Source organism: Podarcis melisellensis, assembly GCF_964234715.1.
Source record: "Podarcis melisellensis genome assembly, chromosome: 11".
NCBI classification, from domain to species: Eukaryota; Metazoa; Chordata; class Lepidosauria; order Squamata; family Lacertidae; genus Podarcis; species Podarcis melisellensis.
The window spans coordinates 43,744,444-43,771,137 of NC_138543.1; the positions used below are offsets into that span (position 1 = coordinate 43,744,444).

General features: G+C 42.6%; 1 protein-coding gene across 1 annotated transcript in view; it reads left to right on the forward strand.

Annotated features, from left to right (window-relative positions):
- Nucleotides 1–9,351, forward strand: part of FGF10 (fibroblast growth factor 10) — an 87,749-nt gene extending 78,398 nt beyond the window's left edge. Inside the window, exon 4 of the mRNA XM_081930032.1 lies at nt 3,740–9,351. Within this exon, the coding sequence (XP_081786158.1) occupies nt 3,740–3,958 (219 nt within the window). The 3' untranslated portion in view covers nt 3,959–9,351. The remainder of the gene's footprint in view (nt 1–3,739) is intronic.
- The last annotated feature ends 17,343 nt before the right edge of the window (nt 9,352–26,694 follow it).

A 26,694-nucleotide genomic window follows, 5' to 3' on the forward strand; every position in this document is an offset into this window, starting at 1 on the left:
CTGTGATATGTCTCTCACAACTGTGTTGTAACATCACGTAATGTGAAAGCAGGACTGCAGCAGTGGGATTTGAGAAGTGGGATTTGAAATCAGCTCACCCCGTTTGCAAAAAAAGGGACAATGCCTGCCGTTTGCAATTTCTAAAAATATTTCTATTTTTAAAATAATTTATATTGTTGCCCAACAAATCAGTCGTGCCTTTTCGGCTTCTTAAAAATGATTTAATTGATTGATTAAATCAAGCTGCAGTTCTCCAAGCTAGACATTGATCCATAACATATTTATGCCCACCCGTTGACTTCCTACGTCACAGCACAATCCTGACAGTGTCTCCTCAGAAGTAAATCTTACTCAGTTCATGGAGGCTTACTCCCAGGTAAATGTGATTAGGATTGCAGTCTCAACTCCAAACATCTAAAATTCACAAAATATTTATTGTTAATTAAAAAAAAATTAAGGTGTTGGAGATTGATCTTTCCTCCTCCCATAAGTCAAAGAAGGAATGCCTGCCTGCAAAACAGGTATTTAAAAATTGCATATTTTTCCAGAGGCCGTCGTATAGTCAGAACAATGGAACCCACATGCTTATGATCCAGATTTGGCTGTCTGGAATTGAGATCAAAATACCAGAGGGTCGAGAATGAAAGTTCCCTATTGGCTCTGATATGCAGAACGTTTTGTACCTTAGCACCAAACCCATGATTAACAGGTTATTTTATAACCTTTCCAGAATGTTCTAGTTAGAACTTTTATTCCCAACAAGACCTCCTATGCCTGGATTCACACTGGCATAGATGTTTGGCTTTTATAAGCAGATGGATATGAAAAATAGCCTCAATAAATTTTTCCTAGGGAAAGCTCTCAAAGATTTCCAGCCTAGTTTTTTCAATAAGATATGAGGCATGTGCAGAACATGTGTAGAGCAAAGGCAAAATCAGTTCATAGACTTGATGCTCAACAGAACCTCCATGGAGCAGGGAGAGAGAATATTCATTTCACACATATACAGCCATACTTTGAAATTTGCATTTCTCTGAATTTTGCAATGCAGTTCTCTTGGCAAGTAGTGTCTATGAAAATATATATTCACTAGGGTAAAGCTTGCATAAAAGCACACATATTAGTGCAAATAGCATGCAAAAATGCATTCTATAAGAGGAAAATAATTTTCAAAAATGTGTATTAGGCAAAAAAATGCAAACAAATGTGTGCATATTAGGAGAAATTCACACTATAACACTGATAAACTGGTACGATAGCTTTTTTAAAAAAAATCCACAAACTGATGTGGAAATGTGAAGAAATTAAGAGTGGGGGAAATGAAAAACAAAGAGAAACCAAAATTCTCTAATTTGCCAATCCCTATCCTCTTGTTTGAGTCACATACAGTGGTACCTCGGTTTACGAACAGTCCTGTTTACGAACTATTCGGTTTACAAACTCTGCAAAACTGGAAGTAGTGTTCCAGTTTGTGAACTTTACCTCGGTCTACGAACAGAATCCGAATAGTGGAAGGGCACCAGCAGTGGGAGGGAAAGCACACCTCAGTTTAAGAACAGATTTGGTTAAAGAACGGACTTCAGGAATGGATTAAGTGCGTAAATCAAGGTACCACTGTATGTACCACTGTTTAGGCCCTAAAAGCCCTAAACGGCCTTGGTCCAGTATACCTGAAGGAGCGTCTCCACCCCCATTGTTCAGCCCAGAAACTGAGGTCCAGCGCTGAGGCCCTTCTGGCAGTTCCCTCACTGTGAGAAGCAAAGTAACAGGGAATCAGGCAGAGGAGGGTCTTATCTGTAGTGGTGCCCACCCTGTGGAACACCCTCCCATAAACAACTACCAGACTTTTAGGAGACATCTGAAGGCAGCCCTGTTTAGGGAAGCTTTTAATATCTGAAGGACTGCTGTATTTTAATATTTTGTTGGAAGCCACTCAGAGTGGCTGGGGAAACCCAGCCAGATGGGTGGGCTATATCATTGTTGTTGTTGTTGTTGTTGTTGTTGTTGTTGTTGTTGTTATGTTAGCTTCCTTGGAAAGCAGGAGGAAGGCATTTTAAATGAATTAGATTAAATTTACTTTCCTACACTTCTTTCTTTTTTTAAAAGAAGAAAGAAAAACCCACCACACAGGAAACTACCTCATACTGACTGCCTTATACAGAGTCAGATCACTGGTCCATATTCAGATCATTTGCTCAGTATTGTCTGGTGTGACTGACAGTGGCCTTCGAGGATTACAGACAGGAGGCTCCCTCAGCCCTACCTGGTAATGCTGGGGATTGGACCTGGGACCTGCAAGCTAAGCCAGTGCTACACCCCAGAGCTAGAGCTCCTCTCCTTTAAGAACAGCAGTGCAGCTGAGAATGTGTGAGACAAGCTAGACACCAAGTGTGGTGTGGCTTGTGCAAATTGGCTGTACTGATAGATGCCAGAATGTGCCCAATGCAGACGTGGCCTGAATCTTCTCTACTATCCTGAGTTTATGCTCATCATGCTGTCTTTGATGGGTGGATACTGCTTCACCGTTATCAGATCCCATGCCACACTCCTCTAATACTTGACATGGGGGAGAAATCAACTGGGTAGGTGGCTGGGTGAATGGTGCAATTGCTTCCCACATGAGCCAAGCTGCACTCTGAAGTTTTTCCCTTCTAGGCATGAATGCTGCAGTGTGAGGCACAACCCTGTGAAAGAAGTCATGCAAAAATCAGCCCCCCCCCCAAGTAAATGCAAATTCATATCCACATTATTATTGTTATTATTATTATTATTATTATTATTATTATTATTATTATTTATACCCCGCCCGCCCCAGCCAAGGCCGGGCTCAGGGCAGCTAACAAGCAATAATAAAAACAAGTTGAATGAATTCAACTTAAAAACAAAATTAAAATACAACATTAAAATATTGAAACATTAAAATATTAAAATGCAGCCTCATCACAGGAGGAGAAAGGAAAAGGAAAAAGAAAGAGGGGGAGGGAATCAAATTGGCTCCAAGCCAAAGGCCAGGCAGAACAACTCTGTCTTACAGGCCCTGCGGAAAGAAATCAGATCCTGCAGGGCCCTGGTCTCATGAGGCAGAGCGTTCCATCAGGCTGGAGCCAGTGTTGAGAAAGCCCTGGCTCTGGTTGAGGCTAATCTAACTTCCTTAGGGCCCAGGACCACTAGGGTGTTGCTATTTAAGGACCCTGAGGTTCTCCATGGGGCATACCGGGAGAGGCGGTCCCGTAGGTACGAGGGTCCTAGGCTGTGAAGGGCTTTATAGGTCAAAACCAGCACCTTAAATCTGACCCTGTACTCCACCGGGAGCTAGTGTAGCTGGAAAGCATGCATTTAAAGCACTGTTATCTGACATTAACAGTTATGGAGAATCCTGGGAATTGCAGTTTGTCAAGAGTGCTGGGAACTGCAGCTCTTTGACGTCCTCACCCTACACTAGGCTTCCTCAACCTCGGCCCTCCAGATGTTTTGAGACTACAATTCCCATCATCCCTGACCACTAGCTAGGGATCATGGAAGCTGTAGGCCAAAACCAAATGAAGGGCCAAGGTTGAGGAAGCCTGCCCTACACAATCTACAGTTTACACCTTTCTCTATGACTGTTAAAGTGGTATAATAGGGCTTTGAATGTACAGTGAAGATGTGCCCAAAGTTTACCAGTTCTTTCTTTCTTTCATCACTTTGCATTCTAACCTTCACTCTGTCCATATGTTTCTTTTTTTTTCATGTGAAACAGAGGGAGTTTAACAATGACTGCAAACTAAAGGAGAGAATAGAAGAAAACGGATACAATACGTACGCGTCGCTCTTTTGGAGAAACAACGGGAGGCAAATGTTTGTGGCCTTGAATGGAAAGGGAGCCACGAGGAAAGGACAGAGAACCAGGAGGAAAAACACAACCGCTCATTTTCTCCCCATGGTCGTCGAGCAACAGATGAAGGGCCTGTTCTATTGATAGCAGTTGAACCAAAGATCATTTGTCAGGAATACTTGGTAATCCTCTTGAAGAGGAAAGGCAGAAACAGTGCAGACGTCTGCTTGATTGAAAAGAGGGGGGAAGCCTTTGAAGGTTTTGTGCTCTCTGCTGGCACGTGAAGTACTGCTAATTAGTTCTGTGTCATATCTTATAATCAAGACACAAGCTGAATCAAATGGGATGGGAGCTCTTTCCAGTGTGAACAAAATTATTATTATTAATAATATTATTTTTTATCTCCGCGATAGAACTTAAAGGACATGAGACAATGTATGGAATGATGTTGGGGGAAAGTTATTTATGGAATACTAACTCATATCAAAGACCTTCATTGCTCATTCAAGCCTAATGATCCCATGAACAGTTAGGCACGCAAGCATTTACTGGAAATTCATGGATCCTCATATGCAGCGATAAAGAAGATTCTGGAATGGTCTTGTGAAAGAAATGAATAGGATTAAGAAATATAAGCACATTAGAGTAAAACTGTTCTAACAAAATAAATAGTATGGTTCCCCCGCCTTGTATGCTTATGCCATGCTTTTGTACTTCTCCCTAAGTTATTTATTTAATAGGATGTTAAATATCTTTCTTCTCTCTTTTTTGTTTGTTCGTTTGAAGGATTTTCTCAGTTGCTTCCTGTTGCGTTGTTGTTCTTTTTCCTTCTATGTGTTTCATACAAGATTGACCAAGTCAGATGTCAAAAAGCTCACACAAGTGTCCAAGAGCAGAGAATAGATAAGGCTAGGGCTGTGGTTTTTGTTTGATCTTGTTTGTTTGTTTGTTTGTTTGTTTGTTTGTTTGTTTTTCCTCTTGAAACTGGGTTTCTTTTTTCTTTTTTTAATTTTGCACTTAAAATCAATAGGATCAGATATGCATGGGAACTGCAACGTGACCTGTGTGTTTGTTGTGTGTGTGTGTGTGTGGTTTTTGTCAGCATCACTGATAGTCTTTCCCTGCCACAGGAACAAAAGTTCTCATCCTGCATCATCTGAAGAGTCTTGCTGCTGTTTTGAAATGGGCTGAGTTGAACTGGTACCCAGATGTACATTTCTCTCCAACATATTTCAGTTAAATGCCTGGTCCCAAAGATGCTGAAATTTAATCAGAGCTCTTCGGCAGGTTTTGTGGAACAGACCGTAAATGCATCCAACTGCATCTTATATTGGTGGGATTATATGTTTTCAGACTAAAGCTGAATTAAGTCTATGGAGTTGCTAACATCTGACAGAACAAATTTGCCTTCTCCTTCTCCCCCTGAAAAAAAGTAAGACAGAAAAGAGTCAAACCTTTTGACTGCAGTCAAACAATTTCAGAAGAGCCGGGATGTATGTGGTGTTGAAAAATTGCAGCCTCAATCTGAATAATCTTCCCTTTTTAACATAGGGTAGCTTCAGATGTTACATAAGACCTGAGGGAGGAGATGTAGGAGTGAATGGCTGTGGTCCTCTGGAGAGATGCAGGTGCTTCATATCTCTATCTGTGGGAAAGATACTAACATTCCAACAAGGAGTGGGCCCATGCTGCTCCTATGTAACATTTGGAAGCTGGCCTACAGCTTTTCATCATCATACTGGCTTTGGATACAACATGCATACCACTGGTGTGAAATAGCAAAAGTTAGTGGTAGCCCCTATTACAATCATTTGGAAACAACAGGGAATATGTTCTTAACTGAAGAGATGGGGTTGGGTTGGATGTTAATTTGCTATCTGATGAGAGCATTGTGCATCAACTCTTGTGCTCTCATTCCCTTGCTTTTGAAAACCTGAGGAACAATGGCTGAGTGCAAAATGGCGGAACATGTAAGTGGGGTGGTCAACTTTTTGTGCAGAACGGGCAGCAGGGGGCCCTACAAACACCAGGGACTGATAAGCAAGACCGAGCAGTTGTCTCGTGCTTCTCTCATGTCAACACTGTGATAGTTTGGAGATTTAGCTGTACCTCTGAGATAGGAGCGGGCGAGAGCATTCTTTCAGCTTTATGCCATTTTAATTTTATCCCTTTCTTTGTTTCACTGAAAAGAACCAATGACATATAAGGCACCCCAAGCCAGCTTTGCTTTGCTCACCATGCACATGGCAATGTGTCGAGAGCCGGTGACAGGCCCTTGTGTCTCTGTCTGACTGGGACCTAACATGGAAGAACTGCATAGTCCTTTCTCAAACCAACTCGGACAAATAGGGATATCTGGAACCCCCTCCCCACGAAGTACCTCTGAATCACTGATAGCTTATACAAAGAGCAGACCATGTGATAAAACTATTCCTGGACTTTGCCATTTCAGTCCGTTAGGGAGGGCATCAACATATACTGTATATACTCAGTGTAGAGAAATGAAGGTACCAGGGAGATAGCAGATTCCTTTCTAGCATTCTTCCTGGTGGTATATTGTTTTTTGTTTAAATGTGTAGGGACTTTTCCATGGGAGAATATTCAAAGAGTGGTCTGAGCCTGGAAACAGTTTGACCATGTGATCTGCTGTTTGTGTAGACTAGACGTGAGACTGGAGGTCTTCAAGCTGTTGGGGATGCTTCAGCTCTGGATTGGGCAACATGGCGTACAAGGTCCCCTCCAACTCTATGATTTTAACTCTAGAGCCCAGGATTTCCTGCATTTAGCAGGGAATGGGCTGTGTGGCCTACAAGTTCCCTTCCAACTCTATGATTCTGAATAAAGCTGTTTGCCCTCTTGCGGTAGACGTTTCATAACCCCTCACTGGCAAGGTGGATACTGCCATTCTTGCCCACTTTAACACTGACTAGAATAACCACACTAAAGTGAACAGATCTACTCTGAAGTAAGTGACTTGAGGATTGCAGCCACTATTATTCATATGTGTATATAACTTCCGAGAGCCAGTCTAAAAGCAACATCTTAAATGTTCTTCATTTATCGCAATATATACAATGGCTCTGAAATGCATTATTGGGCACATTTTTAAAATGAAGTGCTCATATTTTCACAGCTTACACTGAGCAAATGCGATCTTCAGTTAAACATAATTATCAACTTCGTTCAGTCTGAAAAAAAACACCTATATGTTTTTTTGTTTTACTTTTTTTTTCCTTTAACGTTAGAAAGCTGTGGATAGTTCATCAATATAACCATAAAGAGATTCATTTTGTTAGAGCAAGTTAAGTAGAATACTGTACATCAAGCCAACATGTACCACTCTCTTCACATTGTATTCCACTAAATAAATGAATAAATGCGTATGTCTTCTTTGCAGTGTCTGTAGCGGGAAACAGAAGTAGTTTTGTTAATACTTTGATTTTGTTCAAAATACTTTAAGGGACTATGTCGATGCCGTGACTTTGATATTTCTCGTCACGAAAGAAGTCAGTTTGGTTTCTCATTTTGTTTGGAAATAGAATTTTGATACAGAGATTTGTTAATTGTGTCCCTTTTTTAAAAAACAAACTAATGTATAACCTCTGCAAAGGCTGATGATATTGCAATCTGTTATTATCTATTAGCTACTTACCCGAGTCCCTGTTAAACCAGCATGAGGGGAAAATCTATATGCACAATCCATTATAGTGTGGAAGGGATTGGTATAGGGAAAACACAGCCTGGCTGCTGTTCGCTCCATTTTTGGCAGATGTGCAATGCGTCACCTGAGCCATGTGATATGGGCCATGGAAGGAGAGTGCATCAAACTATCCTCATTCGGCTTTCCCTTGCACCTGGTTGCGAGTTACTCAGAGTCATTTGGCCAAAGGGGCCAGGACATTCAACTGAGCCCAAAGCCAGTTCTTTCCTATTTGGACCATAGATGTGTGCTAGGATGGAATGTGCCTACAGCTTTCTCCTCGAAGTATGAAATGTTCAAGCTGTATTTCCTGAAGTCTCCCTTTAAAAAAGTGCTTCCCTTATACATGGGATACACTAGGAAGTTCTTCTACACAAGGCGCACCCTCCCTCCAGTGAAACACATGGCAATCCCAGTCTGATGTGGCCTGAGCCGACGAGGCAGCCTTAGGACGTGTGGCTAACATGGTGTGCTCCATATCTTGCTGCACTACAGCTCACATCGCCACTGGGCCTTGCTGATGGAAGCTGAGGTCCACCAACTTATAGAGAGCACCACACTGACTACCCTGGGGCTAATGCATACTCTTAATTTCGTTTGTGGATGGGAAAAAATATATGTAAAGCTACAGGCAGTGGGTGTTTTGAGATGCTGGAGGTAAATCTGGTAACTTCAGACTGAATAACGAAATGCTCGTTGTCATATCAGGAGAGCACTTCCCTTGCGTTACATTTGCTTTTGTTTTGTTTTCAAAGTGATAATTGCATCTGACAAGGCACCGTGGACCACCCACAACAAAAATTAAATGTTTGTTTGGCAAATAAAGGATTGAATGACCACTCTTCTGAACAGCATCTAGGGTACAAACAAGGTTCTCATGTCACAGAACCATTAACGTTGCTTTGGGGTCTGGGGGGGGGGAGGGGTGTGTGTAAACATTCATAATTATAGCATTTCGGAAAGTTTTTTTTTTAAAAAAAAAAAGCTTCTTGCAAAAAGAAAAAAAGATATATTGCTGCTTGCAGAAGCTTGGAAGCAATAGTCCCCATCCCATCATGCCGAAAGACAAGAGTATGGATATGTGTTGTCTTTGGGGTGGGAGTAGCTGAATTTTTCTTTTATAGCCTTATAGAAATTTGTTTGTTCTACCCCTCCCACCTCAAAATCCCGCTGATGTTTCACCTGAGGAGCAAACATCCATATTTGATTTTTAAATTGCTTTCAGTGAACTCGGGAGACAATCCTGGGGTGTGCTGAAAGTAAAACTCACTCCCTGATAAATTCTGCTATTCTTATTGAAATTCCTCTGGGGTTTACTTTGAAATCCTCCAGGTAGCATTTCACTTGAGGAAGACCCACCAAATTCTCTTCGCATTTTGATTTAAGCAAAATTTTGGGAATACCTCTTTAAGTGGAAGCTTTTAACCACTTTGCTGGTTCCTGGAGAGTTTCTTTCTTCCCCCCCCCCCCGCCCCCAAAGCTGCCAAAAGCCTTTGTTCAGCTGACGTGCTTTGGTGCCCTCTGTTGCAGGACTGTGCTGCAGTTGGGTTTCCCAGAGTAATACCGTTCCACCAGAACACCGGCATGATCCTCAAGGAACTTAATTGTGCACAAATCTAATTGAAATGAATCAGTAGGATTCTCATTCATTGCAAAGAAGCTTGTGCCAGGGAAGTTCCCAGGTAGACGTGCCCTAAGTATTTTTCTGTCTCCGTCATAAATATGAGACAAGATAAAAAGAAGGTTATTGTATGGTGTTTTTTTATTAAAAAAAAAAGATTGAACATGTATAGTATATTTAAATAATAAAAAATAATAAAATTCTGGGAATAGAGAATGTTTTTGTATGTGTGTGTTTTTGTTTTACTAATTTGAAACAACATGAACTGTAACCGATGAATGCAAAGGAAGAAAAGAGCATTGTGCCATGAAGGGTGGGGTTTGCGAGCCTCCATACAAACACTGGGTAAGGGAGAAATCAAATAAAAAATATACTCATTTAATACAGGTTGGAACAGTCACCTTGACTGACTCCATTACACTAAAATAATAATAATTACTAATAATAATAATAAGCTGAATTTCATGGAAGAAAAAGTGCCATAGTCCATGGCCACTGATGGGTACAGAGAATTTTGATAAAAATTGAAACGGGACTAGAAATTACCAAGGAATAAAATCGGTGTTTGCTGTTGCTGCTTTCAGCCCATAAATGATAGGTGATAATTGATTACATTTCTCCCCCTTTTGCATTGTGTTTTCTTTCCATTAAAATTAATGGGGTGGTAATAACGTAATTATTAATGGGGTGGTAATAACGTAAGGAACGCTATTAGCACTGTGGGTTAAACCACAGAGCCTAGGTCAGCGGTTCGAATCCCCACGACGGGGAGAGCTCCCGTTGCTCGGTCCCTGCTCCTGCCAATCTAGCAGTTCGAAAGCATGCAGTGCAAGTAGATAAATAGGTACCGCTCTGGTGGGAAGGTAAATGGTGTTTCCGTGCGCTGTTCTGGTTCGCCAGAAGCGGCTTAGTCATGCTGGCCACATGACCTGGAAGCTGTACGCCGGCTCCCACAGCCAATAAAGCAAGATGAGCGCCGCAACTCCAGAGTTGGTCATGACTGGAGCTAATGGTCAGGGGTCCCTTTACCTTTTTAATAACGTAATGATGTAATTTCACCACAGTGGATGGTGGTTGCAAAACATCACTTATCATGGAAGATGAACAGCAGCAGGAGTCCTCCAATGGTCCTTTTTATTATGTAATCAGTATGATTTTTGTTCATGGTGGTATATTGGGGTATATTGTTAGTGCCTGCAAAAGTTCTGGGGTGGACCTTTGGCTTCATTCCCATCTACCACATGTCCCACAACTACCCGTTGAATTCCTGTAACTATTTATACCACTAATGTTCCTGGCATGGTTGGGGTGTCCACTTTCACTGTACTATAGCACAAGAGTGCCCCTCCAGGTAACACTCGTAATACAATCCCAAATGTGCAAGAACCATCAACTTCAAGGGTTTATTTGTATACCAAAGCCGCCCCGCCCCCCATTGGTCAACAGCATATTAATGCAAGAGAAATACAGTGGTGCCTCAGGTTAAGAACTTAATTCGTTCTGGAGGTCCGTTCTTAACCTGAAACTGTTCTTAACCTGAGGTACCACTTTAGCCAATGGGGCCTTGTGCAGCTGCCGCACGATTTCTGCTCTCATCCTGAAGCAAAGTTCTTAACCCAAGGTACTATTTCTGGGTTAGTGGAGTCTGTAACCTGAAGCGTCTGTAACCCGAGGTACCACTATATGCAATAAAAGCACAACCAATCATTCAAAACAATAGCAAAGTCCCAAACTACCCATCAATCATACTGAATATACCTTAGGAATGCCACGTAACCCTCTGGCAAGAAACAGAGACACCACCCAACAAGTCGGCAGGTACAAACTGCCCTTCTGTTCCACCAACAGGTTCTCTCCTTGTGGCAGAAACTCCTCCTCTCTCCCACCACAACCTACCAGCCAGGAAACAACATGCTGTAATAACCAGAGCCTGGAGGTAAAAAAGAGGGAGGAAATCCTACAAGCCAGGGGGTGGGAGGAACAATATCCACACCAGCAAACTCTCGTCCTGGAGCGTGAAACAACTTATTTCTCTCTCTGCTAAAGTGTCCCCGCCAGTCCCACTGGTCTGAAGCAGGATCAAAGTCAGCTCTGCTTTGCCAGGATTTGCATCAGCGCTGCACCAAAGCAAAGAAAGAGCATCCTTCCATGGTTGTTTCGGATGTGGGAAAGGCAACAGATAGAAGCCCATTTTGTACATTACTGGAGTGATGTTGTGAACTGGCAGGATGAAAAGGAGAAGGAAGAGGAGGAAGAGGATAGCGAAGGGTATAGCCGGGACTGGGATACAGTGGGGCAAGCAAGGGATGGGGAAGGAAGTACTCACAGGTGATGGAGGATGGCAAGGGGATGGGGGTTGGTGCACAAGAACCAGAGCAACAGGACCCATCACCAGAGCCAGAGGGGTCGCTGTTTCCACAAACACAACAGCAGGCTCTGAGGGAGCATTGGGAGGGATGTTCAAGGAGGCTGAGGCAGGTAAGTACCCACAGCCCAGCTCCCTAGCTGGCCAGCTCTGGAAGGAGGTGTGTGATTCCTCAGCTGGAGTAGGCTCACAACTGGTGAGGGACACATGTCTCATCAAGTCCAGATGCTGCAATCAGCATGCAAAGAGAAACAGCACTGAGATACTGTGTCTACTCAACTGCCCACGTTGCTAGATCTTGGCTTGGATGCTACTGGACCTCTATGGGAGTGTGCTTTGTGTTTGACTCTGGACCGTATCCTGACTGCTAGACTTCAGACTTGGCTCCTTGGGTTAACCCTGTACTGTGTCTCTTGACCTTTGGACTTTGGACTTGGCATACTGACTTGCTGCCAAGTAGACCAGGGGTTCAGAACAAGCAGAGAGGGGTGTTCTTCTAGGTGGCCTTGTCCCATACTGCTGCGGCAACAACAACTTTTTTACTGTTTATAGAATTTATATCTTCCTGAAGGAGCCCAGAGTGCCAAACGCATAGGCACCCTATAAATCACCTTATGTACCCATGCATGCACATAAAGGCTGATCTTAGCCCAAAGGTGCTCTCTTTTGTGGTAAAGGATCTCCAGTTATAGGGCAAGCTAGTTGGAATCCATTTTAGACCATTGGGAGAGAGAATCTTGTTCTAAGGATATAGATTCTATTGGACATGCACCTCCCCTATTTAACTTTTAATGTTATAAATTCTAGTTGATTTAGCAAAATCAAATGCAAAATTGTATGCTGATATATGGATTGTATACTTATATATGAATATATAAATGGTATACTTTATGTGGAGTCTATATGTATTTTATTTTTGATGTCTTTTGATATTCTACTTTCTTCTATGTACAAGTTGATGTTACTCACGAGGAAACGGGGCAGCCTTTTTCATAGGTTACTCCTCCTTTGCAAACCTATTTCCAAGAGTATCTTCTCTTTGAGTTCATTCAGATGCCAGTATCTAGCTCATACCTTTATTATTGCACTGGAAATGGACTCTTGTTGAATCTCCTAACTTTGAATCCCACAGGTAGTAAAGGAGCCCATTGTTACATGTGAAAATGTCGTGCAATGGGGTTGGATGCTACAACATATTAATGCAACCAGATGTTAGCAGGGGGAGAGGAACTGATGCAGTGGAAGGTAGGCTGTTAAATCATTTGCTCAGCTGTCTCCCCACTGAGAGGAGGACTTTGGCATGCCTACGGAGTATGACTCATATCTGACAGCTCCTTTTAAAGACTCAAGGCAAATACAATCGCTAACACACAAACCAATTTATTATTTCTGAACGGTGCCAATTTTCTGTGATTTTTGTCATCCATTTCTTTCAGCTCTTCTTGCTGATTTGGCTTTTTTCCCCCTTCCTCCCAGGCTCTTAGGACTCCTTTGGCATCCTTTGCCTTGAGATCAGCATATTTGTTTGAAAATAAAAATACAGAGTCTTTGCCATTACAGTCTCTCAGTTCTCTTTGCTGGCTTCCCTGTCAGTTCCAGAATGAATCTCATCACCCTTTCTTGTTTTACTTTACCCCACTTTCCACAGCCTTCAGTCTTGCAAAGAAAAAGGTACTTGCCATCTTTTAGACAAAGCTTTTTAATCTGCAAAGTGCATTACAATCTTTATTGTAATTGGTTGCTCTTGTTGTGGGTGCGTTAAAATATTTTTATTAAACTCTTAACATAAAAATGGTTACATAACATTTGCAGTGAGCGTGTCACTTCATACAGAGTTGGCTTTGTTAAGGACGAGACCTCTCCAAAAGATTGTATGGAGTGGAACCTAAGTCCTGCTGATGGTTGATAAAATCAACAAATGGCTGCCATATAGCCAGAGCTGTAGCTAGGTGATCTTGCACCCCTGGCAGAACCACCCAGATTGCGCCCCCCAGCCACAGACAAATTAGCTCTTCTTTCTGCCTCTCCTCAAATCCTGCCCCCTGCTCTTCCACCCATTCAATCCACCCTCTTTTTAAAACCCTTTCTTATGATGCAATAATCAATATTTATATTTATGGACATATTTTCAGCCAATTTTGCTCCCCTCCATCGCTTGTGCCCCTGGTGGGGGCCTACCTCACCACCCCCTAGCTACGGCCCTGCATATAGCATGGGACCAGTCCTTGTTTTGGTGGTGCCCCTTCCAAGCCAGGCATAGTGAGTTAGTTTTTCTATCAGGGCTGCCTGCCAGACTCTATTTAGCTACTTGCCATATGGGAGGCCTGCTGCATCCTTTCAATGTGATGCTCGTTCCGATCTGGCTGCCACCAATAGCACAGAGAGGAGCGTTTTAATATGGGTGGGTATATTGTCTATTTCAGTGATTGACAGGAGGGCTGTGACTGGGATGAGCAGTGTGCTGTGTCCAGAGATGGATAACTGGGTGGCAAATATATCCCTCTAGAGGCTGGTCATCTTTGTACAGGTCCACCACATGATAGTGCCAATTTCAGGCATCCTCTCCAGTAGAGGGACGATAAGTGATGTGTTAATTCTATGGAGGCAAAGGGCTTTCCAGTGCCATTGGAGCGGTATTGGTTGATTTTTTGCTATTGGTTCTTAGGGTATGGTGTGAGCACATGTAGTTCTTCCTGTTTGACTATTACTATGAAACTGACAGGATGACTACAAATAAAACTCTATCTACATTCTAATCTAGTCATTACATACATATACAAATATTGACTTCCTTCCTTTGTTCTAAGACCTCAGAAATTTTACTCTTTTTAAATTGTTGTGTCTAATGTAAAGGTAAAGGTAAAGGTACCCCTGCCCGTACGGGCCAGTCTTGCCAGACTCTGGGGTTGTGCGCCCATCTCACTCAAGAGGCCAGGGGCCAGCGCTGTCCGAAGACACTTCCGGGTCACGTGGCCAGCGTGACATCGTTGCTCTGGCGAGCCGTTTACCTTCCCGCTAGAAAGCGGTCCCTATTTATCTACTTGCACCCGAGGGTGCTTTCGAACTGCTAGGTTGGCAGGCGCTGGGACCGAGCAACGGGAGCGCACCCCGCCGCGGGGATTCGAACCGCCGACCTTTCGATCGGCAAGCCCTAGGCGCTGAGGCTTTTACCCACAGCGCCACCCACGTCCCTTCGTGTCTAATGTAGATTACCTCTATCTTTATACTTTTTACATCATTTTTCTTTTTCTTTAACCCTGCGTGTGTGTGTGTGGTTTTGTTTTCTTTCTTTTCTTTTCTTTTCTTTTTTTCCTTTTTCCTTTTTTGTGTTTTGTTTTTCTTGCTTGTTTGTATAGCTTTATTTTGGATTCAATGTTTGTAATTTTTGTTGTAATTTTGCATTGAAATAAAAAGAAAGAAAGAAACTGACAGGATGGTTTGCACCCATTTTCAGGAGTATTGCACATACAGCGAACAAAACAGTATGTCCTTTATACATTAGATCAGCAACTTCATTCCATCCCTATACCATGGGGAAAAAATCTGTGCACTTTCGAAAAACTTAATGAGGTGCTCCAAGGGCTTCCCTGAATGCAGGAAAATATGGGTTTCCATATTTACCTCTGGGGATAGCAATATATTTTCCATCTTCTTCTCTGGCGATAATCTTATGCCAAGTAAGATTATCTTTCATAAACACGGTTTTGAGTCCGTAGGTGGCTGTGGAGCCAATTTTGGATCCCCACATCCTTCCACAGTGGGGACATTGGTTTCTGGGTGGGAGTTGATCACGGTGTGGATTTGCCAAGTGTGCCTTCCTCTTAGCATGTTTCTTTGCGTCCTGAGTTCGAGTGTTTTCAAAGCCCATGACACCTTTGGTATAGGCTGTTCTCCAATTGGAGCACTCGCAGGCAAGTGTTTCCCACTTGTTGGTGTTTATACTACTTTCCCCCCATACAGTGTACATATTTTCCATAAAGTGTACCTGGCAGTCCTCTGTACGTATATCCTGGCAGCCCTCTGGACAGTTGGAATCTAATTACCATTACATTACATTGCAACTCTGTTGTGATACACCACTGCTTCCAGGAGCTTATTATACATGCAAATTGAGGGCAAACCAGTATTCCAGAGGTATTTGTGGCATTATCAGAGAGGTACCATTTGTGAAGTTATCTGCATTTCTGTTTTGCTTCTTGATCTATACAAGTATTGGGGACATAGCTGGCCATCAGCTGGATATCAGCAGGTGTTTCAAATTCTCATTTAGCCTTCAGTGCCTGTTAAAACTGCTAGTTATTTTCAGTGGTTGTGGCTGTTATGTGATGTAATGTGCATTTACCTGTCCACAGGGAACAAGTCTGAGACCACCAGGCATGTGCTCCTATGTAAAAACACTACACAGCCATTACTGGTAATAGTTTTCCATCATTAACAACCTGAGGTCAAATGCAAGGCAACAACTTAGAAAGGAAGTGCACCATATCCTATTACAAATCCCCTGAGCTATCCAGTCTCCCAGAATTAAGTGTACAAGTGTGCTTAGAGTGTTGAACAGACTAGGAAACATAAGCAGCTAAAGCCTTAGCAACTTAAAAGATATGGAAGCCAACCCAACTCTGTTTGGGGGCAGTTTTGTGTTTGTTTCTTTGTTTTGCTGACTAAGTGGTGAAATGTATGTCTGGTGCAATTTGAGAGCAACAAGACCAACCATGTTATGGTAGGTAAAGTATGCAAGGCAGCTATGTCTAGCCCACCAGTGCTTTTTGTCCAGATCTCTCTTGATTATTGCTGACAATCATGAGATGACTTGTCCATGGGATGGTTGATCAAGGAACAAGAAGCCTAGAAGTGAGAGAGGTCATAGAGAGGACTCCATTTTTCCTGAATTGGGGTGGTCCATGTAGTGCCACCCAGATGTTATTGGACATGAAACATGAACATTGGAAGTGTGTCCAAGAAACAAGTCAAGGAAGAATGGGAAAAATCAAGGAAGAATGGGAGTGCTTTGCAATGTTTGGGACCTCCCTCCATAGAATCATGGAGTTGGAAGGTCCCTCAAAGATTATCATGTCCAACCCTCTATCTATGCAGTCTGCCTGCCTACAAGGTGACTATCCAGCCTCTGCTTTATAAACAAACAAACAAACAAACAAACCTCCAATGAAGGAGAGTTTATCACATTCCAAGGCAGTCTGTTCCACTGTCATACAACGTTTGGGTTCTTTCTACTTTTCCTTCAAAATCCACTTTCCTGTCATTTGAACCTGGTGTTATGGCTTCTGCCCTCTGGAGCAGCCTTCCCCAAGCCTGGTGCCTTCCAGATATTTTGAAACACTGCTGACCATTGGCCATGCTAAGCTGATGGGTGTTATAGTCTGAAAACATCTGGATGGCACTACGCTGAGAGAGCCTGTTCTGGGGCAACAGAAGATCCATCTGCTCCTAAGTGCATATGGCAGCATTAACTGGGGTCCTTTTTGAAATCGGCTATCGTATCACCTCTTCTCCATCCCGATGGGCTATCAAGATGAACCCTTATATTCTGTGTTTGGGAAGGATTCCATTTGCCCCAAAGGTGGGGGGGGGAAGCATGCTGTTTACACAGGAGACAAAACCTCATTCTGAGATTTTATTCTAGAGAATCTTTGGAGGAATCCAAAGTCTGATCAAGTTACAACTCGCAACTAATAAAACTTTAACAAGGCATTCTCAAAAGACAAAAGTGGGGACAAATTAGGGACAGCAATTTACTAGGAACTTTGACCAAAAAAAAAGTCCTGGCGTAAATAGTGACTAGTAAATAGTAAAAAGCTAGGGACACAGGTGGCGCTGTGGGTTAAACCACAGAGCCTAGGACTTGCCGATCAGAAGGTCGGCGGTTCGAATCCCTGTGGCTGGGTGAGCTCCCGTTGCTCGGTCCCTGCTCCTGCCAACCTAGCAGTTCGAAAGCACATCAAAGTGCAAGTAGATAAATAGGTACCGCTCCGGCGGGAAGGTAAACAGCGTTTCTATGCGCTGCTCTGGTTCTCCAGAAGTGGCTTAGTCATGCTGGCCACATGACCCAGAAGCTGTACGCCGGCTCCCTCGGCCAATAAAGCGAGGTGAGCGCCGCAACTCCAGAGTCACGACTGGACCTCATGGTCAGGGGTCCCTTTACCTTTAAATAGTGACAATTGGAGCTTACAGACCATCACAAGTAGTAAGTTGTTTCCTTCCTCCCCCTCCTCAAACTCCTGGCTGAGACTCAGTACTGGGTGGAGGTAGGAGGTGTTTAAGAGTTAACTTCCTCGTTGCTTAAATATCCCATGCCATACCTTTTTCAGGTTCAGCAAAGTTTCAGAATGGACCCAAACTGCATTTTATCCCAACGGCTTCTCCTGTCTGCAGCATGCAGCCACTTTTTGGTTTTAATTATTGATGTTGTCTTTGTTTGTTTGAGGCCTTCCCAGTTTCTCTGTGTTGTTAACATTTCTCCAGTAACATTGCTGTGCCTCATGTAAATACAAAGAATTTTCTTAAGTCGAGCCAGATCGCCTTTAATACTTCACCGTATAACTAGTGCAGCCCTAATTAAATAGAGGACAGATGGCAGTCCTCATATAATACACAGAAATCTTGTGAGGTTTGCTCTTTTTTTATTGAGCATGAAATACATAACAGATTTCTTGCCACCTAGGTAGAATTGAACGAGATACAACTTCCCTCTTCCCTTTCACGTTTGTAGAGTCTTTTGGAAACACGCTGAGCAAAAATAAATTTCAAAAATTGTGCTTTCAAGGCTTTTGGAGCAAACACTTGAAAAGCCCAAGTTCTTTGAGAGCAGTGACCAAAGAAATAGAAAAATCAAGGTATTAGGTGGGGCAAAGGTTGTAATACAGAGCATCAACAGAATTGTCCTCTCCCCCACCCCGTCTCTTCCAAGATCTAGTTGTTTGAACATGCTCAGTAGGTAGCATTTGGAGAAGCAACTGACTACATTGAGAAGATTCCCGAAATCCAGGCTGGCCCCAAAAGAGAGAAGCAGCTGTTCGGGTGTTGGGAATTTTGCTAATTTATATGCCCGCTGTTGGAGGTATTTGCAGGTACAGTGGTACCTTGGGTTACATACACTTCAGGTTACATACGCTTCAGGTTACAGACTCCGCTAACCCAGAAATAGTGTTTCAGTTTAAGAACTTTGCTTCAGGATGAGAACAGAAATTGTGCTCCGGCAGCGTGACAGCAGCAGGAGGCCCCATTAGCCAAAGTGGTGCTTCAGGTTAAGAACAGTTTCAGGTTAAGAACGGACCTCCAGAACAAATTAACCCAAGGTACCCCTGTATGTCCTGAGATCAAAGCGTCAACAAGAGGTCCTTTTTAAGACAACAAAAGGAAGTTAATTGTTTTAGGAGTGGTTAAGGGTATTCTCTGATGGAATTAATATGGTGCCTTAATAGTGAAGCCAATATGGTGGTGAAATGTTTCTTTTTTGCTAGTAAGTGTTGTCAGATTCCTCAACGAATCAATATTTTATTAACATTCCAGCAATCTAGGCTGGCACAGGAAGAGAGAAGCTGTTCTAGAGCGGTTGGGGAGGCCTGCTTTTAAGTAGAGGGCCACATTCACACCATACATTTAAAGTGCTATGGTCACCATTTTAAACAGCCATGGCTTTGCCCAAAGAATTATGGGAACTGCAGTATGTTAAAGGTGCTCAGAGATATTAGGAGGCCGCTATTACCCTCACAGAGCTACAGTTCTCAGAGTTCCCTGTGAAGAGTAACTGATGACTAAACTACTCAAACTGAATCACTGGCATCTCCAGGTAGGAATAGGAGAGATTACCTGTCTAAAGCCTAGACAGTGTAGACAAAGCTGAACCAGAAGGACCAATGGTCTGTCAGTATAAGGCAGCTTCTTATGCTGCTTTCCATGGCTGTGACATCATGGATCTTTCGCTGAACAACTCATTCATGGTGTAGCAACAGTGATGGGATAAGCAAGGGAATACTGTCAATCATATGCTATGTCTCAAAAGTTTTAAGATGTGTAACATAGGTGTCCCTTCAGGGTGAGCTTTCAATATGTATTTCACTCTTCTTCTTCTTCTTCTTCTTCTTCTTCTTCTTCTTCTTCTTCTTCTTCTTCTTCTTCTTCTTCTTCTCCTGCTCTGCTGGATCAACAAGGGCACCAGATTTTTATATACCCATGGTTGCAAACTCCACAAATGATTTAAATTCTGACTAAACAATTGATGTCTTTTGTCCCAGGATGATAGGTCAGTCTGACATGTTTCTCAGAAGCTTCCCCATGAAACTAACTGTAGAGAAATCTTCAGCATGTGATTTTTGGAATAACAGTAGCTTTCCCTGATGTCATCTCTTTCCCTGATGACACATCTCAGAGGCAAGACTTGCAAACTACAATGCATTTAAGACTATGAAGAAGAGCCATACTGGGTCAAGGGGGGGGGTGTCCATCTAATCCAGCATTCTGTTTTCTACAGAGGCCAGGAGATGCTTCTAGAAGGTCCGCCAATATTCCTCCTTTCTCATTTGCCCCAGCGTTTGGTATTCAAGGGTATATATAGCCTCTTGAGATGCGAGCTCCATGGCTCAAATCCATTCATGGCTCTGTCCTCCATGAATTTGCATAATCCCTCTTCAAAGGCTTCTAAGAGGCAAATGACAAGATGGTAGAAGCCAACCAGGTTGGCAGTTGAGTCTTATTTCAACACTGGCAATGGGACAGCATCCTGCACCAAAGGGTGGCAGGATAGCTTAGGTGGGGAGCACAGGGGAAGCCAAATGACACACACAGGAAACAGACTTGAAGCCAGTACTGGAGGTGGTATAAAGCCATTGTGGTTAGTAGCTATTGATGGCCATTGATGTGTCTAATGCTCTTTTAAAGATATCCAGCGAAGTCCTGGCATAATATGGTTGAATTGCCTACTCCAATCTAACCACTATTAAATCTATTCAGGACCAACCAAAGGTCCCAGGCCATTTTCTAAGGCAACCTCACACACAAAGCATTGCAACAATCCAAACAAGCAGCTCCCTATTGCTCTAGCAATTAAGTATGATCCCATGAACCAAAAGTTATATTGTTAGGGGCTGGAAATAACTGCCTTAGATGTCTTCAGTAATGACCTTTTTCTGATAATTACCCACAAATATTACATGAGCTGAAGTAGGGGGAGGCTGTAACGTCCATAAAAGTTATGAGCAGCTGGTTAACACAATTCAGAACCAGGAGAGCTTGTAAATTATTGTTCTTTTTTTCCCCCCTCAGTGCCTTAGGAAAAGGATAACTTAAATGCAGCTGTTCTCACATTTTATACAGAAGTGTTGCTTGATATGCAGGAGCTCCCAGGAAATCACTTTCATCTAATAAAGATGGCGGGTGATAAATTCAGATCAAGGGGCGCAAATAATTCCATCCTCCTGGAATTTCCATGTATCGAACACTATTGTCACTTGTGTTTTTGTGTAGCAAAATGTAAATGCCCAGCTCTACTAACCAACCTCAGCAGGATGTCACAAAACAGCAGAGTCATCAGAGGTGCAGGGAGGACTTAATGGTCATAAATGGGGAGGGGCTATTTAAATGGTTCATGTGCATTACCGAACTTTAAAATATGGTGAGCCAACCCTGATGTATTTTTTTGGGGGGTGTCCTATTGTTCATTCTGCTAGGTGAGGCCCTGGACTTCTGCACACACACACCCCAAGTCCTGCCCTGCTGGCACCACTAACGATCATTAGCATATTTTCGACCCTACTATGCGGAATCCAAACTGGATATGACGTGCAGGATACATAAAGTGTCTTTCAAAATTATTTTGAAATTCCATTCAGCTATGGTCAGCAGAGAGGAGGTGAGCAATCCCATACATGTCATTCATATCACACCTGAGACCCTTAAACTGTAGATAAAGAGGTCTGAGCTGGAGACCTCATCAGTTCAAAGTATGGGCTCTCCCACTGATCAACGGTACCTCCCTATGTTCTAGCACTCTGCCTTCTTCTCATATCGGAGGCAATAATCAAATCCACCATTTTCCAATGTTTTACACATGAACAAAGTGACAGTATGGTGTATTTGTAATACCTCAAGCTTCCCACCAAGAACCACTGCCTAATCTCTCTCCCATCCACAGTGCTAAATGCTCCCCTCTACCGCCTGCATTCATTTACCCTGCAATAACCTGTCCCGTGTTGGCTTTTGAAGCAGGTGTGCTAGTAAAGAAACTACAACACTCTCCATTTCTTTAATGTTTAATACAATGTTTAATCTTACAGTGGCAGTGATAGTACTTCCAGAATAGTGGTAGCCCAAATGCCTGTTTTATTTATTTCTTCTCACACTATCTGGATAAGTAGCTATGATGGGGTTTGGAGAGACATAGCCCATGAACACAATATAATTAGCGAACAAAGAAAAAAATGGTGCGGCCACAGCCTAGATACAAATTGTCTCATAATTTGTTGGTTGAACCCTTTCAAGCAGGCCTCATTAGCTGCCGTATGAGTGCGAAATTGCACTTAGACATCACTGAACAATGATGATTTGCCTTAAAAATGTGCTACCCATTACTTGGCCGGATAAATGCACTGAAAAATTCAGAAAAGTGCAAATTTGAAGGATAGTTGTGTTTGGAATAGCATATTGTTTTTTTAAAAAAAAAGTCTGAATTAAGTAGGTTCATCTTTAGATCTGAACTGAATCAAATTTCTCCCCCACCCCTAATTGTTGGGCTGTAGAGTGTATCAGTTTTTAGATTATGAAGGGTGATCTTCATATCTAGATTTTGATTTGCATGGGTCCTGGGGAGGGGCAAAATGGGTTGGTATGCTCCCAAACACAGAAGAAACTGAAACCCCCTCCGTGTAGACACTATTTTTTTAAAATAAATAATTTTTATTAATTTACAACAAAAACAAAAACACACAATAATTTCACATCCAATTTTTCACAAAGTATTTCTTTTCTGGACTTCCTTCAGCTTTTCCATAAATCATTCGTAGCCATTATTTATTTTACGCATTTCTTAGGTATGTATTGTAATTATTTGAGCCTTTCTTTTTCTATTCCCTTTTAACAATACTTCTCACATTTCACAGTACTTCTTTAACCCTCTGTGTAGACACTAACTCTGGCAGCTCGGCCATCAATTTCTGAACAGCCACAGATGAGGCTTCCCCACTACAAATCCGCTCTCTTCCTTTGTTCTGCCTTTGTCTGAGTAATTATGAGAAAGTCGGTGGCTGAACAGCAGTTTGTTGTTGGGTCGTCTCATCCCCCCCCCCCCAGCCTCCTCCATGAGTGGGGGATCAAGTTCTCTGTTTTGCTTCCCAGTAGTTCCCTGCACCTGTGCTGTGCCGGATGGATCACATCTGTACTTTGAGCAAAACCCTTTGTAGTTACACGTATTGGTACATGTTTTATGGGAACCGAACAGGGCAGGGGCAGCCCCAAGAAGTTATAATATATTAGCAACGGTTGCTTCTTCCTCTTTGTTAACTCAGTGAAGTCATTGCATTTCCACTGCTCCGTGATGCCTTAGTTGTTTTCTTAATTAAACAAAAGATTTCAAAAGGAGGCCTTGTTTTACTTGTAGGAATTGAAGCTGCATGGGAAACTCTAGAACGGCTGTGTATTTAATTTAGAGAATGGTCCAAAGCGTGTTTACTCAGATGTAAGCCCCACATAGTTCAGTGGAACTTTCTCTCTTGTAACTGTGCTCGGGATTTCAGGCTTAATTCCAATTAGGAAAACAATAATAGGAGCCCCCCCCCCTCACTCACTCTCTGTATACTGGTGCATATGGCATGTATCAACACTTATGAAATGCCTTGTGTCTGTTGAAAGGTCACCATCAATGACATCATTTCTTGGATGCTTCTGTATCTCATTGTTCCCATAGACTCAGAACCAGCGCGCACACGTTGCATAATGTTAGAGGCTCTTGGGACATGGCTTTCTAGCACTTTGTAAGCCACACTTACCTCTATTTTCTAGGAGCAGTTGCCTCTCTACATGGCGCCATCAGGCCTAGCCCTCAATGAGGTGCTAAACATATGTCTCTTCTGTACCATATTAGACTGTGGGTGGGGATTCATAGGACTGAATTGCCTTCCTTGCAAAACTATAGCATGTAGAAAGCTTGGACTAGTGCAATGTGCTCTACATGGGGCTACTTTCGAAGGTGACTCAGAAACTACAACTAATCCAGAATGCAGCAGCTACACTGGTGACTGGGAACAGCGATTGGGACCATATAATACTGGTCCTGAAAGACTTACGGTAAATGGGCTCCCAGTATGTTTCTGAGCACAAGTCAGATTTTGGTCTGACCTTTAAAGCTCTAAATGGCCTTGGCCCTGTATACCTGAAGGAGCATCTCCACCCCCATTGTTCAGCCCAGACACTGAGGTCCAGCTCCGAGGCCTTCTGGCGATTCCCTCACTGCGAGAAGCGAGGTTACAGGGAACCAAGCAGAGGGCCTTCTCAGCAGTGGCTCCCTCCTTGTGGAACGCCCTTCCATTAGATGTCAAGGAGATAAGTAACTATACAACATTTAGAAGACATCTGAAGGCAGCTCTATATAGGAAAGTTTTAAATGTTTGATGTGTTGTTTTTATATTTGTTGGAAGCCATCCAGAGTGGCTAGGGCAACCCAGTCAGATGGGCAGGATACAAATAATAAAACTTATCATTGTTATTATTTTCTTATCATTATTATTATTGCAGAAATATTTGGTTTGGCCTGTCCATCACATGGCATAACAGCCCCCAGATATTTGCCCACAGGGTGTTATGGGGTTCATACAGAAAAAGGCTTCCCCCCCCCAGTGGTATGAGAAAACCTATGTTCAAATCAGGTCGTAGTAAGATCCCTGTAGGGGGAAATCAGCTTTATTAAAACCACACTGCAGGTGGCAAGGAAAATGGTGTCTTAGTCAGGTAAGATTTGAACCAGATACTGCAAGGCTCCTAGTTTTCAGCCCTAGGCAGCTCTTACACCTCACCATGTTACTATCATGAACATTCAAGCACGGAGAATATTTTAGCATCCATTGGATCTAGCTCAGTCATAGAAACCTCTTCTAACTGGAAAGGACAACCTCAGAGTATTCGGTTTGCTCCACTCCCAAGCCGGGATTATTATCATTAAGTCAATTATTTTTCCAATAATTGACATATTTTGCATAATCTGTCATAATGTTTGTACTGCTAAGCCTCTGCTGCTTTGAACTCAGCTATGTTTGTTGAGGGGGAAATGGCTCCCAAGAGTTTTCCATCCTTAAGTGAACCCTAACCTGGTCTGCGAAAACAAACTCAGTGTGGCCAGAAGGGGTGGGAAATGTAACACAGAACTAAGGAAGCTGGTTTATACGCAGTCAGGTCATTGGTCCATCTAGCACAGTGCTATCTACACTGACTGGCAACAGTTCTCCAGCACAAGTTCTCTTTCAGCCCTACCTTAAGATACCAGATGTTGGACCTGGGACTTTCTGCATGCAAAGCAGATGTGATATGGCCCTTGCCCAACTTAAGGAGTGACAAATAGGTGTGTATTGCACTACATCAAAATAAATGAGCTAATAGGTGCCATGGTTTGAGTTCATAAATCTCAATATTGAATGTAGAAAACCTTGACCAGTTTACCCAAGATGCATAGCCACTGAGGCCACCTGAGCCTCCAGCAACAAGATGGATTCACGAGTACCCCCCAAAATCTGAACCTGTTCCTTCAGAGGCAGGGCAACCCCATCCAGAACAGGCAACTAACCAACCTTCCAGATATGGGGTTCACCAACCGACAGTTACTCCAGGGTTACAGCTCAGGTTCTTGGCCTTTATCCACTCCACCATTGCACAGTCCACATTATGCACAGGCTCTCCTGACTTAGATGTTATGGAGATCTAGTATGTTTCAAGTGCTTGTGTCACCCTCGTCCAACAAATCCACTTTTTAAAAAGCCCAGATATTTTGAGGTTTTGAAAGTGACAGGGTTTTAAATCAGCACTGAAAAATGTGGGATGGATGACTAATGAGAAGATGTGTAAACAGCCCACGAGCAAATTAGCACAAATGTTAATTCCTGTGTAACCTCCCTGAAAACAAATTGGAACAAATGCTCCAAACCAGACATTGTCTAACCTCTGTGTAAGCTTTGCGCAAGCAAATCAGGATGCATGTTCAGTAAACAGGTCATCTGGAACAGTCCAGCAAAAATAAAGACTCAAATTAATGGAGGTCTTTATAATGAAATATCATGGAAAGCACCAGAGTACAAGATTCTGCATAACATTCCAAATCCTAGCCATAAAAGCCACTGAGCAAACTGCCTCTGTTCTCCTCCAGCCTTCCCTTGCCTTTATGTATCAGAACAAAATCAACTCTAATTCTAAGTATTTAATATAGACTATATTTTCAGCAGTGTCCAATACTGTCTTTGGGCTGGCTGTTTTGTTTAGGGAGACTGTTTGCAGCTGCAAGAGATTGTAAACTATCATAGCAAAATGTTTTCTTTTTCTGGTTGAGAATTAAGCCTGCTGTGGGGAGAATTCATGCCTAAGTCAAATTGTATGCAGTCGTGTGTGTGTGTGTGTGTGTGTGTGTGTGGCAACCATAAATGCCCATTTGCTTGCTAGAATTTGTCTTCATAAAGAAATGGGTCATTATGATGACTGCCCTTAACAAGTTATTTTTACGTAGAATTTTCATCCTTCACCCACCCCAAAATCTTACTTTCAATCTTTGTGTTTCGTTTCAATTACTCCAAGACCTTATTGTGGTTTCCTGAGCAAAATTACATCCTGAAGTCTAGGGTTTACTATAGACGGAGGATCATAAAAAGTAAAAAGCCAACAACAGGGGACAATATGTTTTATATGTGCATTTAACTACCCCAAACTGGAAAATATTGGCAAGTGGCACTTAATTATGGCACCCTTGGTTTTCAACCACATTTTCAAGAAGACAAATTGAGCCATGGCTTATTTCTTGAGGTTCTTTTAAGGCATTGCTTCTCAGGTCAGCTTTGTTCAAAGCTGATCAGTCCTGGTTGCTTCAAGATGGAAGGAGCTTAATTTGCAAACAGGACACTATCACAAATGGGCAACAGTGTTTTTGGTTTTTTTAACTTATCTAATTTCTGCTGGAAAGGGTAGATCTTAATTAAATTTGGAGCAAAGGA